This window comes from Spea bombifrons, chromosome 3, assembly GCF_027358695.1.
Source record: "Spea bombifrons isolate aSpeBom1 chromosome 3, aSpeBom1.2.pri, whole genome shotgun sequence".
In the NCBI taxonomy this organism is placed as follows: Eukaryota; Metazoa; Chordata; class Amphibia; order Anura; family Pelobatidae; genus Spea; species Spea bombifrons.
Genome location: NC_071089.1, coordinates 71224172 through 71241517, shown reverse-complemented (window position 1 = coordinate 71241517; position 17346 = coordinate 71224172). Strand labels below are relative to the sequence as shown.

The window sequence follows — 17346 nt, the reverse complement described above, 5'->3', positions numbered from 1 at the left end:
CTGCAGAGGTAATATGTCATTGTTCCGGTGTAAAAGATTGTCATATTCATAGTTTAAATGGTAGGGGTTCTTTGGCCTTTTGGGATTTGTCTTATGTAACACACTGCAAAGCATAAATACATTCTCCATCTCATGAGACATGTCAAATATTAGCTGGCTTTAAAATGGTGTTTTCAACACAACACAGAATAATTAGGTGTATAAGAGAAGTGATTCTGGGGAAGAGTCTAAAAACTGGTCCTTGTCCCCACATGACAAATCATCAGGACCATTTCATTTTATCCATAAACCCTATCATCTTTAAATAAATGTTAAAGGCAACTGCACTATCCATCAAAAGAGCACCCTCGGGGTTCAATGAGAAACACATCTCCAAAGTGCTCGAGATAATAGTGTCTAGGGAATGGCATTATCCTTCATTCAGACACCTAGTTTATTACTTTCTTTTGGAGACAACTGGAAATTGTCTTTCTTTTTAGATAATTTATGGATGCAATGTATCAGATGAGAGTGATATGTCAACATTCACTGCAATGGTTGACTACTGGATTAGCTCAAACACAACAAAGAAGGACTGTGAGCTCACAAAGTGTAAGTATGGGTTTCCAGAACTATTCGCTGTATAATATAATACCCACTACTCCCTTTTATGCTACCTTTTATGCTATTTTTTGTCACTTGCTTAATGTGTCATTCACCCCTGCAGAAGCTTGGCTCTCTTACTTTGTAACTTGAATGTAAGGGTTTACATGAAAAAATGCCCCTGAAGATATGTTTTATGTGCCATTTTTGATCTTTTTAATATTTTCACAGTAAAATACAAGATTCCTCCAGCTTTCTTTATGCCTGATTCAAGTCCTGGTTCTCTGGCACAAGGTCTGGAGTCTATTCCTCAGTTTTCACTGGATTTTCCTGAGGCTTTTCATATGCATTCATCACCTATGGTAATATATAAAACTAACATAACCAATGCCATAGCATTTAGCAGTCCTCAGTTTGGTAATATTCCATTGCCTATGTTTGACATGCCTTTACACCTCTTTCAGGTTCCCTTTGGTCAAGGGAGTTATGTTGTCTCTAGACTTAATCAGCTTCTTGAGTTTGGCCCTGAGCATAAAAACTGTCTGCATCCTACTGTAAAGACTACTCGGTCATCTGCGAAAGGTAATACATTTATCTAATATTTCAAATTATCCACAGTTTTGTAAAACAAACCTCCAATTTTACAGGAGAAAAACTCCTTTGCAGTGGGTTTTCTCTTACTGTAGGAAATTTTGGCCATAGATACACTATATGGACAAGAGTATTGGGACACCTGACCCTTACACCATCAGGGACTTTTGTGACATAGTCAATAATATGTAGTTGGTACCCCCTTTTGCAGCTAGAACAGCTTCTGGGAATGTTTTCACAAGATTTTGAAGTATTTTTGCCCATTTATAGAGCATTTGTGAGGTCAGGCACTGATGTTAGATGAGAAGGCCTGGCTCGCAATCTCCGTTCCAGTTCATCCCATAGGTGTTCAATAGGGTTGAGGTCAGGGCTCTGTGCGTGCCAATCAAGTTCCACACCAAACTCATCCAACCATGTCTTTATACATCTTGCTGGAATAGAAATTGGCCTTCCTCAACCTGTTCCCAAAAAACTTGAGATTTTATTTTATTTGCTTCATATCCAGGTGTCAAACCAGTTGCAAGTCCAAACTCTAGTAGCCTTCCTGTTGCCTTGCCACCAAGTATCACCTCTACAAATATTATTATGGGAACAGTCAGATTATCTGAGGTGCAGAAGACCTGTACGTCCTTGCTGTCCAAAGTACCCAGAGGATGGAGTAAGGTAACCCTGACCAGCATGTGCTTTTCCTGATAAAATGAATGCATTTCACTACTCTTGTTGCAAAGCTGTATATAAATTACCTCAAATGAGCCCATTAAAAAAGACTGTATATTTTACACGTAGAACTAAAACCTGGTAGGACCATAAAAACTCACAAACGGAATTAAAATGATCCCCTGCAAAACAGTTTTATTTAATGCAGACAGAGAAATAATTTCACACAGTACTAGAATAGAATGTGTTGAGGTTGACTATGTGGCCTCAAGATTGTAAGCTTGCCAGCAGGGTTCTCGCCACCGAATGTATCGGTTTGCATTAGTCTGTCAATTCTCGTCTTGTCGCAACCCTTAAATATATGTATTGTAAGAAGCGCTGCCTAAATTGTTGGCGCTATATAAATAAAATATAATAATAATAATATGTTTTATCTTGATTACTTAAAGGATTTTATTACTGATCGACTCAAATCACTTGGAGGGGATACACCATTTAATTTATTCTTAAAAAGGGAGCTGGATCATCTCACATCATTACTGTCTGAAATAAGAAGGGATCTGCATGTAAGTATGAAAATAGGAGCTCTGCACAGCATTGACGTTAGTGAACTTCTTTAAGAAAACACACGAGTAAAATAAACTTTTGTTATATTTCGTACAATATTTACGAAAATATTGACCTCACTCTGATGGGGAACTAAGAAAGTGTGTTGAATAACACAGCGCTCCCTATCCACTTCAAAGGCTGTACTAATGGCAGCTGATTTTGAGGCCTCTTTGGCAGCTTTCACTGTGTGGGTCAGGAAGTGATGTTTAGCTCTTCCCGCCTCTTTCCCAGCCTATCAGAACAAGCCATATACATGGTATGACTGGGCCTTGGGCCTGGCTCCATGTTCTATTTCCCACATGGACAGCATACTATCAGCAGTTCAAATATAAGTATCTCTAAAATTGTCCACAGGGTCACCAATTAAGAATATGACCCCCGTTGGCCATCTAAAAAAGTATATAAAATTGTTGTACATAAAATAGATGAAAGTGGAAGACAAACTAAAAGAGTGAATCTCAAAATGGTTTTCAAGTAATGCTAAAATACCAGGAAAGTTCAAACCTTTAATCCCATTACCTGGATCTCTTTAATTAAATAGAATTACAATAGAAATAACTGGTTGTAGAAGACCACAGGAAATAATTGTCATGCTTTGTTCTGTTTTCTGTTTGTTTAGAATATAAAGGATATATTAGAGTCACCGGACACTTTAGGGGACCAACTTTCCGACATCGTCGTTACAATCATTCAGGATTTGCATAATAAAAAAGCTCCCGCATACTGGTGCAAGCTGGCCTGGAACTTTCCCCGGCCATCTGATTGCCCCGTCTCCTCTTGGATCAGTGATTTGCAGCAGAGGGTGACACACTTCGACAAGATACTGCAATTAGTAAGTCTACCATGTCCCTTGCAATTTATTTTCTTAGAGTCTGCTATTATCAACCATTTTATCTCTGCAACAGGGCTACATTTTAGCATGATCACACCAGATTCTCAATCAGTCACATGGCATTAGTGACTCTCTTTGTAATCCAGCTAGATATTAGTGTGTGTGTCTTACTCTGTCTGAGACTTCATTGTTCAAGGAACATGAGGGACCAAATTGGGCACCAAGCTTGTGCTTGTAAACATAGATCATAAGTCTTTATCCCACCTTGACTGCACATACCCCTTATTCTCACCAAAACCAGCATAACCAGCTTAGGTCATCATATCCCTTTCTGATTATCCAATGCTGGTAGTGATTTTTAGAAAATGTGGCTTTTGCCTTCCCTGTCTATGGGAACAAAACCTTAGAAGCGATGGACATTTATTCACTGAAGGCAGTTGCCATTTATCTGTTCACATTACATTTCAACAGGGTCGTGAAAAGATGCCAACATACTGGCTTGGAGCATTTAAAAATCCCAGAGGCCTGCTGTCTGTATTAAAACAAGAAGCTATCCGCAAATATTGTAAAAAAACAGGAGGTGCCGAGCCAATGGAGTTTAAAACTGAAATAACTCAGCGAGACAAAGAACATGTAAGTGATTCATAAAGTTATTCCATATTATATTATACTAAAGACCTGAACCATGTAAAGTAACTATATGACCAAAAGTATGTGGACACCTTACTGTCACACCTATGTGAACTTTTTGGATGCCCCTTTCCAAAACCATGAGGCATTAATATGGAGTTGGCCTCCCGTTTGCAGCTATAACAGCCTCCACTTTTCTGGGAGGGCTTTCCACAAGATATTGGTGCGTGTCTGTGGGAATTCCGCCAAAAGAGCATTTGTGAGGTCAGACACTGATGTTGAATGAGAAGGTCTAACTTGCAGTCAGCGTTCCAATTCATCCCAAAGGTGTTCAGTGAGGTTAAGGTCAGGGCTCTGTGTGAGCCACTTAAGTTTCTCCACATCAAACTCCTCAAATCATCTCTTTATGGACCTTGTTTTGTGCACAGGAGCAGTCATGCTCGAACAAGAAAAGGCTCTTCCCAAAACTGGTGCCACAAAGGTGGAAGTACATCATTTTCTAAAATGTCTTTGTATCATTAACATTACCCTTTAACAGTGGTGTGCTTTACACCGCTCCAGCCGACACTTGCCATTGTGCATTGTCATCTTACGCGCAGCTGCTTGGCCATAGAAACCCATGTCTGTGTCTGTGCGTGGTCTACCACTTGTGGACGCTTCTACTTCACAATAAAAGCACTTACAGTGGACTGGGGCGGACATTTTATAAACCGGCTTATGGCAAACGTGGCATCCTATGACAGTGCCACATTGCATCAATGAGCTCTTCAGTGCCACCCATTTTACTGCCAATGTTTGTCTATGGAGATGGCCGCCTATGTAGTTGATTTTATACACCCGTTAGCAATGGCCGTGGCGGAAACACATGCTGTGTCAACATACTTTTGGTTATATAGTGTACCTCACTACGAAATAATACTGCTCAACACACTGACAAGTTACACAATATTAAAGGATGTGCACATCTGCTCATGTTGTGTATCTGATACAGAATTGGTTATAATGTCATTTGAAAGCCATCCCCAGGTTAAAAGGATTTTTACAAGGAGTCTTGTCATTTTCTTTTACATTACTACTGCTCCAACTGCCAAATGATTTTTTATTAAACTGCAGGAAACCTAAGCATATATCTTTATTAATAAAATCCACGATATTGCTTGGCAAGGTATACTGTTGGCTTAGTTCATTATTTTTCCTCTCCTTCCTATAACGTGTAAAAGTTAGGTGGAAACTTCTCTCAGCCCTTTTAATTTGACTCAAACATATGCACACTGAGAATGAAACATTTTAGAAATCTTTCTAAACATCTACTATATAAGGTAAATTGTACATAATGACTGCCCTTAACCATGTAATATGACCATAGCTTTTTGTATGTTTATTTAGATTCGAGATCCACCACATGAGGGCATGTTTGTATACGGAATCCACATATGGGGAGTATTATGGAATAAAACTGATGCAGAGGTTGTGGATTCGCCCCCCAAGCAGACTCTAAATACATTACCGGTAATCCATCTACAGTGTCTCCCTATGTCAGAGAAATTGGGGATCAGCGATAACCCAAAAACAGAGACATATTTGTGTCCAGTCTACTTATCCTCAACGTCTGCAAGAGAGCCGGTCTTTAATCTAGACATTCACAAAGTAAACATAACCAGCTCTCGCTGGGCTCTTCGAGGCACAAAGGCAACGATTCACCCGTTTTGATATACTCACGATCGAGTATAAAAAGAACCGATTTGGAATGGAATACAAATGGAAATCTGGAACAGGACTACTGTTTTATCTTAATGCATCCATTCTGAAAGATATATATAACAATACATATACATTTATGAGTATACAACAATGTCACGTTTAATGAAGTGAGTGAAGGAATAAAACGATAAACACTTGTCAGAATGACATTTTATTGAAACTTCCAGTTTACATTTTTTTATTCTCTGGATCCTTCTTTAGGAACTGAAAGGGGGGAAAAGGATCCTTATAACTCAAATTTGCTATTAACAAACATTTTTCTAGAACACGTATGAGCTCATGCATATCCTCTTAACCCCAAGCATGCCAGGGGGGGGGCAAACATAATCACCTTAAAAACATTCAAGTATACGTATGGACATGAACAGGTCAGCACAGAATATACACAGTATCAGTCACGGGACACTGATACTGGATGTATTACAAAGCACATAAATAATTAAATACCATACTTCGCTCCGTCCTGCTTTGCATGGTTAGTAGTCAGTACCAAAAAAGCAATGCAGTGTGTTTCTCACCACTGAAAGCGCTAATCAAACAGAGAACATAGAAGAACATATCACACACAGAACGTATTGTTCCTTTAAAAATGCAACGTTACATCACAAAAACAGAACATCATGACGACATTGTGTCCGGCAACGTCTTGACCCTCTGAGACAATGAAATATAAATAAAAATGTTCTACATTATTCATGGTAACAAAAAGCACATCTGTAACTTTCCAGGTGGGCCACATATTCATTATTTTACAGTAATGACAGGTAACTTAGCATGTGAAGAAAGAAATATTACACATATGATCTTTAGGAACGCGTTTCACATGATTACATTTTGATGTGCCATATATAATAAACTCATTGCTTATCTGCTGATTACTAGAGCCACTAGCAGAACTTGATTCAGTAGAACTCTTCGGGGCACAAACATGTTATTAGTTAGCTAAGAGCCAGCATTGTCTGCATATTTCATCTTTTAAGCACACAGTACATCCCTATGTGAAAAAATACTGCACGTTTTATGCAAAAATCAACTAAATCATGCAATGTCTTCGGCTCTGAGAAGTTTCCAGAACTTGCGCCTCAGGTTTGGTTTGCTCACTAAAGCAGGAGAGATGTGGAGTCAACTCCCTGAATTCATTATGCATTAAAAAATTTCATGAAATCACTCTCATTTGACTATGAATTATAGAGGTCTGATCAAGATCTGCTTGCAGAAGTTGGACCTGCATAATGTATAATCTGAGCTGAGCTGAAACTGCAACTTTACTTCCAGTTCCCACCTTAGTGGACAGACCTCAAAGATGTTAGAAAAAAATCCTGTATGTCTGAGCTGGAGCATATATCGTCTCTCATTCATTAACTGCATGGAGCAAGTACATGAATGTTGGTAGTCTCTATGAGCCCAAGCCTTCTGTGGTCCGGCTGTAACAAAGACACGGTGTTGCTCTCAGCCAATGCAAATCAGGACTGGGCTCCGTGAACCATAAATCTTCTCAAATATGCAAAGATTCCAACGTTAAGGAAAATATAGAGAGTACTGGAAATCATCAGGCACTCGACGGTTAAACCATATACTTTTTATGTTTAATAAGAGTGCGACTGCTAATAGCCAGTGCAGACAAATGCCATTTCCATGTTTTCGTATTATTATTACAGCAATTACACATAATTGCAATCTTCACCGCAACTAAACAGGGAGAATGCATCATAATATTTTGACATGCTCATCTATTGGACAATTAAATTATCCCCGTATTCACAGCCTTTCCAGCGATCACGGGCTCCCCCCTTAATCATCTGAATTACTGGTTACGGAATCGGGTTCTAAACATATTCACTAGAGCTGCCTTCCTATCGCGCACCCACTGGGATTCAACTTCAAAGTCATTCCTCCCCGCAGAGAAAACGGTTTAAAAATAGAGCATTACCAGTAGCTAGAGGCTGCCAAGAAGACATTGAGCTTTCCGAGCTCCATAATAAATATGTGACAATAGGATTTAGGTCCGGATATATCTAATGAAATACAGCCGTTATGTTACCTCTCGTTATATAGAGGCGAGTGTCTATCTCATCCTATGAATGAGTCTCCATATCAGCATACAAAGAGCTTAGGGGGTCGCTTATTCTTTCTTTGATTTTCCCTTTCGCTTTTTCCGTCCATTTTCCGTGACAGGTTTATTGTCTGGCTTGTTTACTGAGCCATTTGTGACTGCGCCGTTTGTGGCCGCTTTGCCATTCGTGACAGCTTTTCCGCTTCTTGCGTGTCCTTTGGGTTGTTTGTATGTCCGATAGTAGAAGTTAGCAAAAAGGACTATAAAGGTAATAGCGTATACAATCAGTGCCCAGTGCATCCATTTGGGGAAGGGGCAATCAATGTACAGAGATAGGGCTGTGTGACCGATCGTTACGTGGAACTGGACCTGAAATGGAACATACAAACAAAAAAAGACTAAGGAAATGCATCCACAAAGATTTCTTTCACACTAATCATTTTACTTATTTAGAGAACAATACTGAATGTAAGTGGTTAAGAAACAGAATGGTTGAACTTGAGATTATTATTGAACTAGATAATTAAAGGGGAAGTCCCATGGTTAAAATAATTTTTGACACAAGTGTGTACACAGTAATGTAGGTAGTAATTCTTTCTATTTTTGTTCCACTACCGTTGTGTCAGTTCTAATATTTTGGGTGACTAAGCCAATTCTTTGTGGCAATGGATCAACACAGTAGGGACACAATATGTATATAGGTTGAACTTGATGGACTTTGGTCTTTTTTCAACCTTATGAACTATGTTACTATGTAATGTTAGTGCCAATCCAGGCTTGACAACTTCCTAGCAAACATAGCTAGGGAGACCACATCGACCATAAGAACATCAGTAACCAACAGAAGATGAATAGAGTTACTGCATGAATATTTTTTTTTACTGCTGATCTGATCTGATCAAACCCAACCTGTTAACTATTATGGCATCTGGGGCCCCCTCCTGCAATTGGTAGGACCATGAGGCTCATCACATATCCCATGACAAATAAAGAAAAACAAACAAAAATTACCAGTTGTAATATTGTCAAATATTGCTTCCACCACAAGTACTTCTGAAGGTGTGGTCCACAGGCCGCCAGCCCGTAATACAGATACATCACAACATGGATTAGAGCGTTCATATGTGCACCAAAGAAGGCTGGAAAATAAAACATAATGCATGTTGTAGAACGCAGAGAAAAGAGAATCCCTTCCCTACTGGAACACGGTATGAAGTAGTTTGGTTATAGATGTCCATTAGCCTTGCTTACATGTTATTTAATCAGCTTTGTATTTGAGAAGCTCCATTCAAATACACCAACCAAGTAATGCTATTATAGGATTTGTATTTTAACCAATGCTAGTAATGTCTATTACCTGTAGTTAAATACAGCATCACAATGATTTGTCACAAAGTGAAAAAATGCACAACAAACACACTGGAATAACCAAAAGATAAGCACGACAGAAATAACTTAAGAAGACTGCAGCATCAATACTTACACTGTCCTCCAGCGACCCACTTGATTCCAATCCACCACAGGGTGAACATAGAGCAGTGATGATACACGTGTAGAAAACTAACGTGGTTGAATTTTTTCCTCAGTATAAAAAACACTGTGTCAAAGTATTCCACCCCTTTAGAAACATAGTACCACCAAAGAGCCGATGCCACCTGCAACAAACACGATGAGAACTAAGTGAAGCCTGGCACAGGAACGCGTCACTTCAAAACATGGTCAGTCAACAAAACGTTAGTGAGAAAAAGGACAGCAATGGTTAGAGAGGGGGTCTATGTCCCAAAACATCGATTTCCTTGATGGGCAGGCATACCAGTACATGATATTGAAACACTAATATAAGTAATTGGTTAGATATCCCCTAGCTCTTATACCGGTATCAAGCAGTGTTGCAATATATTTCAAGGTCACCATGACATGCCAACCAGGTTAGGCACTTAAGACTCGAGGGAAGAGCCATAACTGACCCCGTCAGCAAATTTTCCATCTCCATTTTTGCAGGGATCATGGAATCAAACTGTGTTCTTGTGTTCTCATGTGCACGAACAGTTATGACAAAGGGTTGACAGGAACTTACCTTAAAGAGTTGTCCCCCCCCCCAATTGTACTCCTAGCAGATTAGCACAGGTGAATTAGATTACTCACAAATGTTATAGGTTAAAAAGAAAAATATGAGTGAGAAGGACATGAAAAAAAGGCATACTTACTCTCACTTCATTAACATCATCAGAATAATCAACAGTCTGACAAATATAACTATAGCCTGCCGCTTTTGCTCCCAAAAAAAGCTGGAAAAAACACAAACAAGAACAAGTCATCATCATTTTGTAACACTATATAATGACATGGCGTGAAGCAGACGAACATAGAAGACTAGAAAGGAGAAGGGGACACGGAAGTGGTCAGTGGAGAAGGTAGGGAGACACAGAGAGGGTGAGAGAGCATGACTGAGTGTGAGTGGGAAAAAAAAGAAAATTCAAACGAAAATTCAGAGCTCTCTGCTTGTTTTTTTTTGTCGCGGATCTCTCCTCGTTTGCGGATGTTCGTATGAACTGACAAAATTAGTCTATTCACTAAAAAGAAAGTTGAGCGTTCAACATATTGGCATCTCTACACAACATGACGTATGCCAATATGCGTCTGCTGCAAGAAGAACTAAGCGGGCTCTGTATAACGCGTAGTTCAATCTGGGGGATTTCTTAAATCACCTCACATATTGAACCCCAACATCAGGAGGTGGCAGGTTCAATACACTAAGCCTTTCTCCCATTTTGTTACAGGGCACGTTAATGAATATTTGCTTAATCACTGAAATAAAAGGTTTTGGTTTCCAAAGAAAATTGTTGTCGCCCAATTCCACTACAAGAAACTAAATTGGTAAACATTAACGAATCCCATATACTCGTAAAGATTATCATCTCCTGAAGGGTCCCTGTATTACTGCCATACGAGAATCTGCGTGGTTTTTGGATGTTCTTTGTTCCAGCTTTGTAAACAGCTCGCTGTTACATAATTAATTAGCCGTTTGCTGCTCTGGCTCCCCTAGGATATGAAAATTAGAAAAGAAAAACAAATCCCTCAGTCTAGTGGGGTGATTAATTTCCAAGGAACCAGTTATTTCTTGCATGGATGTTTTGTAAAATGGGCATGTATTCTTTTGAAACCACAGGAGAGAATCTGAAGACAGATAAGAACCATTTGGCCGTCTAGTCTGCCCATTTTTCCTGATGTTAAGACTCAATCCTGTCGTAGATTCAGAATAGCTTTAAGCCTATCCACCAGCCCTAGCATGCCTACTGAGATATTATTTAGCATTCTTTACCCTTAGAAGAAGCACGAAGTGCACCCATAACATATCACCTTATTGCCAGACCTTGGGCACTAATGACATTAACACTAAACTAATATATTATAATAACTAATACATGGTGACCTCTGCTGTCATGAGTACAATGTTATATTCAAAAAATATGTTGGTAGACCTGGGCGACTCAGATTTCATTAATGTAAGAGTGCTGGCCAAGGATCACCATATGGATCTACTAAAAAAGATCTACTAATAGATAGACCGTATTCCTTAATTTGCACTCTTTAAGGGATTCTGTTACAAATTATAATGAAAAGAATAACTGTTTGTCTCTTTAGACATGCATGTATGCATGTATGATAGCTGAATATCAAGGTTCTGCTGGCATCCATCGGTCCCGTCCTTTGTTTTAGTGGGAGTGCTACGGAGCTTCCTTCATTACAGGTACTCACAGCGAGGAGAAAACGAGGCAGACTTAACATTTTTAACTCCTATAACCAATCTGCAAGTGTAACATTTTAATATAGATTTCTAACAGCAAATAGATTATTTTGCATAAAATGATATGTTTATATATTTCCTTCCATCAGTAAGACATCACTATTCAGATCTTACATATGCCTAAGTACTAACCTCTTTGAAAATGAAGAAGTTCAAAACAACCATACCAAAGTTGTAAACAATCAATGGGTAGCGTAACTGGAAAGGTTCTCGGTTCTTCATAAACCTGGGACCCAGCCACACAACAAGGAGATAAAGCGTGCTTATTGCAAGGGTTGGTAACGGAGACTGCATCAAGGGCCATTTTTCAACACGTTTATCTGAAAAGGAAGAAAACAGACTCATTACTCTTCTCTATTGCAATAATCACAATTAAATACATAGAATTCTGGTACACTGTATTGTGCGCACAAGATTCAAATATAAGGCTAGGGATTTTAATTTTGCCATTAACGACGACTGTAATCGTGGCAGCCAATCACACGGATGCTCGTTGGACATCAGTGTCATTCTAGCACATGCGCAATCGGCTGTTGCTACTGAGTGCTAAGGAGTGTTTCCAGGAAGGGTGCTTAAGTATGCTTCCAGCTTGCAGGAGAGACAGTTGGAGGAAGAGCTGAAGATATTTAAAGTCTAATTTTAAATTCTAAAACTAAAGAACAGTTGCATGGAATATAATGCATAGGAGTCCAAACAAAAAGGGACTTAAATACACATTAACATAAAAAAGGCAGAAAAAAAACAGTACTACTGTAATGGGACAATTAATAGAGAGAGAATGTGCTGATTAAGCTCATAACAATAGTATAAACTAGTATATATCCAGCTGAGTGAAGTGTGAAATACTTTTGACACCTCCAAGAACCTTGGACATCACCCGGTTACTAGTAACTGAACTAAGAGCCTGGACTTTATCTGTCCAAGCAGTGTCTTCAGGTAACTATATTTAAGTGACATGCCCGATTGTCCTTACGAGCCTGCCCTTATCCATTTTACTACACTGGCCAATAAAGCAGTAACCTTGAATATACAGAATCTGCAAATTGGAGAGAGTGAAACATTATCCAGCAGCACCCAGAGAGAGAACGGTTTGAAACACATAGTGTCACTATAGAGCGCCTACATATTCAGGGTCAGACGGGTCATCTGGTAAACCGTGCAGATGCAGATCATTGAACGCTTCAGTGTGCGCCCGCTAGCTAGTTGTGACCTTGCATAAATCTTTTAGGGGCTTCTGGCCTTAAAGTGACAGGGTCGCTTTTGTTCCCCAGTCCATCCGTTTATATATATATTCATGGCACATGACTTTAAAGGTCTGTACGATGAGGTTAATGGAAATAAAACTAATATTAAATATGTATATATCATTTCAAGCATTAGATACAGGGGAGATAACTATATACAAACACTCAGGGAAGCCAGTTCATTATATTTAGTCATCATTAGTAAAGCCATTTTGTTTTGTACCCTTGCCTTGTTTTACTAATGAGAACTCAAATTCTGTTTGCGTGTATGGAATTGACAAATAACTATTTTATTATTTATTTATTTCAACATACATTTTGATACTGTATGCAGGGCTGACAACAACCATTTTATGGTCAAGTACCAACTTGGGTACCTTTCCTCACCATATCACAGCCCATTATGTTAATCCATCTTGGTGTCCTCCATCTGGGCGGATTAAAAGACAGAATACACTTTTCCTTGCTCTTTCCCCTGCCACCCAGAAAAGTATTCCTTTCCTTCCCTGACACTGGCCCTGTATTAAAGACACACATATTTGGCCTCCAGCCCCCAAGCCAAGTACCCCCTTCCCCAGGATTCTCTCTGGTTAGCAGCACACACACAATTACACCGAGGTCTAGCTGCAATGTGAAGTAATACAGTAAAAAGATGAACCTGCAGTTCCCAAACCATGTATTTAATCCGATTCTAGTATCCCATGGCATGAACACCTAAGACATCTTAGTTATTTCCAAATCGTACGATATCGTGCAATACTACAGTCATCTCAGGGCTCTGTGAACACAGATTTGTAATAAGGGATAAGGAACTTAAAATGGCTTCTGTTTCTGCCATTGTGTCTACATGCTGACCTTGCTTAAATGGCAGTCACTCAAGATTAATCCCCATGGCAGCAGGAGCTGAGAAGATGAAACATCCCGGCATCACGATGCTCAGTGCTAATCAGAGGCTTGTGTGTTAGAGGCAGAGAGTTAGCGATGCTTTAAATACTAGCTTGTGAGGGATAGCTGCCAACAAAAAACATGACTTACAGTATTGTCCTTTCCAGTTTGGTAGGGACTATGATAAGAACCATGAATATTATAATATTATATTATAATATTATAATGGCCAGGCCAAACATTAAAATACATACTCACAAAGGGGTTTATGCATTATAAAAAGAGTTGGCAGGAGAGCTGCAGCTCTCCTGCCAACTCTTTTTACAGGGTAAAACAGGGTATTGAACTATGCATTACACAGGGGCAGTTGACCCATACCTGCAGATGGATGGCCTGTTATAGTGCATAGTGATTTTAGGGATTTGATACCAAGAGTCTTGAGTACATGACAAGAGAAATGGATATTGCCATATTAGCCCGGGAGGAAATGGGGTCTTCATCATCAAGGATTATATATTTTATTAGGCCAGCCTAGAAAAAAGATGCCTTCATCACCTGTTGGACCAATGAAGTATACAGTATATATATATTAATAAACTTTTAGTTGTAACGTAAATACCTGTTCCCGTAAAATGGTTTAAATATGTCAACATTTCCTTTTAAATGGAGGAACACTTCAAATACCAATATAAAACATCCTCTCTTAGCCGGAGGCTACGAACATATCCGATATCCCTGACTGATAGAGCTCTTCTCGCAGAGATCACATTTCATTAAGCTTCCTCCGGCAGAGCAAATGGCAGGGTATGCCGTCTACACATCATACCCAAGCGCCTGTTTGCTGGTGCTGCAGCTTGAAGAGCACTTGGACTGCCAGCAGCCATGATGTTGTGTCACGTCACGAGCCCATCCGCATATGCAGACAGTCCGTGTTCATACTTCTACACGACATGCAGATGTCGAACGCTCGAAAACGAATGCCTCAAGGTTACACTTTGTTGCTTTATTCCTAGATATCTGTGGTCTTACAGCTGATAAACAAAATCAATTCACATTTATTTCAACTGCTTATGTTACAAGCTAAATGTGATTTCAGAGGCCCAGTGGAAATTCTTTACCATTACGAGAACGATCTCAAGTTAATTGTGTAGCGCACGTCCCGAGGAATCCACCGTACTATATCTGCATTTACTTGGATAGAAACGGCATCGCTGGGACGGTGGGTACAGTTTTGGAACACTGTTTACTAATGATGAGCAGCATACTGTAGGAACTCACAATCCATGATGGCAAAAAAGTGGACAGGCTTGGACAATGGGGTGGCGAGAGTCAATGTGAGCCAAATCGAGCTTCAATGGGCCAATTACAAATCTCCTTCGCCATCACAACCTTTACGGTATGTTGTACCGCGGCGGCTCTCAAGATACATGCTAAGGGGCTAAATACACCGCTGTTCAGTAAACAAGCAAACTTGCATTCACAATGCCTCTACACCATTCTTTTTTTTTAACATTTCCCTGAATTGAAGACAGCATGAAAATAAAATTCCTGAATGGGAAATGTGCATTATCGGTAAGGTGGTTACCTTAATATTGTATTAATATTGTACACTACAACACCCTCCCTATTAAATATTACATCTATGTATTTATTGGAAACACTATCATACCTCCCTCCATGTTTGCTATGACATCATCTATGACACTGTAGATTAGCACTTCAATATTTTTTCTTTAAATTATATTATTAAAAATAAAAACACTGCAGTCTCCCCCAAGGTTAGAAAATATAAGTATTTGCAGTCTACTTTTTCTTCCTGGTCCAACAAGCAAGGTAAGGGTTCCTATTGGCTGGATGGCCATGATGACATCACTACCCTGTTTGTTACCAGAATTTTCTGCGCAGAATATCTCTTAATGTCTTTGGCACCCCCAATGTCGCTTCTAAATTGATAGGATGAGTATTAATACACTTTACAAGGCTTTCACACAAAGTCACAATAGCCTCAGCTATAACCGTTATAAGCAACTGGCAATATTCACGTGATGACACAAAATGGTCAAGTAGCCCGCACAAAAAAAAAAAATGCATTTTATTTTAATTTTAAAAAGTATTTCTGGGTTATCAGTTCTCTCAAAATGTCATGCGGAACAAATATGGAACAAACTAAAGGGCATTTTCTTTGCACACAATGGCTTCAGATGACATAAAAACTGAAAATATATCGATTACTGGAATATGACGCTTTTTTTTTTAAGTGGAACACATAGCTGATGGAGAAGCGGGCAAATTACCTTCACCCCTCCGCGAACACTTTAGAAGCCATATATATTTATATACCGGTACGTATATATTATATAAATATCAATTGAGAAATACATTAAATATGTCTGTGGTTACAAATAAGAAATTTAAGAAAATGCTAAAACATGCCTCGTACATATATGGGGATGGAAGGATGCATTTAGGTAAACACGTATGTGTGCTGAGTTTGTATATATGGCAGGGTGGGGGGTGGGGACCCTATGCAGATGACAGCTATAGGCTAAATAATGAAACAGGACAAAAGGCAGAACCATAAGCAAGAATGGATTGTCAATCTAATGGAATGCTAATCAGACTTAGAGATGATGATGCTGGCAGGGTACCACTGGTATGATGTCATTGTTTTAACCCCTTGGCAGCTGGGGGTACTCCAGCGATGGGCCCATCATGTAACCCCCGCGGTGTAAGGTTGCCGGCCCCTTGAATATCCCGCTTACCTGCGATGCTCAGGCTCCAGCTATACAGACTCAGCGTGTCATTGATGAGCTCGGACACCGTATTCAGCATCTTTCCACCGGCGCCCGGGGGCCTAAGCCTTTGTGTGACCGAGCTGGAATCCCGGGGAGGGCTCGAGCACTTGTTAGGAGGTAGAAGGTCAGTGAGAGACAGCCGTGTGGGGCATGGCGGATACAGTGCTGTAAAGTAACGGGTCTGGGGATGATGGCGGAGGAGGCAAACTGCGCCACCTCTCAGCCAACTGAGAGTCCGCCACGCACACGTGACGCGGTTACCCTGGATACAGCCGCATTCAATGTCCTAGTCCTTCCCTCATGTACCATGGATGTCAATCACTTGCCGGGGGCGTGGTTGTAGCGTTCCCGCCCAGTGCAGGTAATCCATGGATGAGGGCGGGTCTGTAGCTGCGAACGGCTGAGAGGCGGATAGGAGTGTGTAGTGAGTTGCCGCAGGGAGGGGTTTGGTGCAGTGAGTGACAGGATAAAGCCGGCCTCACCACTGGAGATAGGGGAGGAATTACCATCTCATCACATTTAATACCAAAGGAGGACCATCGCTTGACAGTCTGTTATGTATCATTAAAGCAGCAAAGCTTTTTATTGGCTACCAGCTCACTGCTTATTAGCCCTTATCAGTTTTCTAGCTGGGCGAGCTATAGCCTGTAACTGGCTTATTGAGCAGAGGGGCCCCAGTGGTCCATATGGCCCAAGAGAGCAGTCTGCCCTCCCAGTTGTAAAGCAGGGGGACTGCTGCCTTAGGCCAGGATACATCACTAATTTGGCCAGCTTCTCATTCCCGGGTTGAAGCATTTTAATATATGTATCATCTTGGCTCGGTACTATTCATACTGTTTTTTATAAGTTGGGTACTCCATTTGATACAAGTCAGTTTGGCATGAGCAAAACAGTAAAAC

The 17346-nt window shown here is 40.0% G+C and overlaps 2 protein-coding genes across 2 annotated transcripts in view; one reads left to right on the top strand and one right to left on the bottom strand.

Annotated features, from left to right (window-relative positions):
• The window catches only part of LOC128483992 (uncharacterized), an 80284-nt gene extending 74474 nt beyond the window's left edge, over positions 1 to 5810 (top strand). The window contains 8 exon segments of the mRNA XM_053460313.1: positions 480 to 591; positions 814 to 944; positions 1047 to 1164; positions 1679 to 1836; positions 2280 to 2396; positions 3059 to 3271; positions 3743 to 3904; positions 5288 to 5810. Of these exon segments, the coding sequence (XP_053316288.1) occupies positions 480 to 591; positions 814 to 944; positions 1047 to 1164; positions 1679 to 1836; positions 2280 to 2396; positions 3059 to 3271; positions 3743 to 3904; positions 5288 to 5611 (1335 nt within the window). The 3' untranslated portion in view covers positions 5612 to 5810.
• Positions 5811 to 7673: 1863 nt separating this feature from the next.
• Positions 7674 to 16644, bottom strand: ELOVL4 (ELOVL fatty acid elongase 4). The gene is made up of 6 exons (XM_053460725.1): positions 16415 to 16644; positions 11656 to 11843; positions 9923 to 10003; positions 9199 to 9370; positions 8727 to 8854; positions 7674 to 8084 (listed from the first exon to the last, which is right to left on the bottom strand). Exons 1-6 carry the CDS (start codon positions 16482 to 16484, stop codon positions 7785 to 7787), a joined length of 939 nt encoding a protein of 312 aa, XP_053316700.1. The 5' UTR covers positions 16485 to 16644; the 3' UTR covers positions 7674 to 7784.
• Positions 16645 to 17346: the final 702 nt, after the last annotated feature.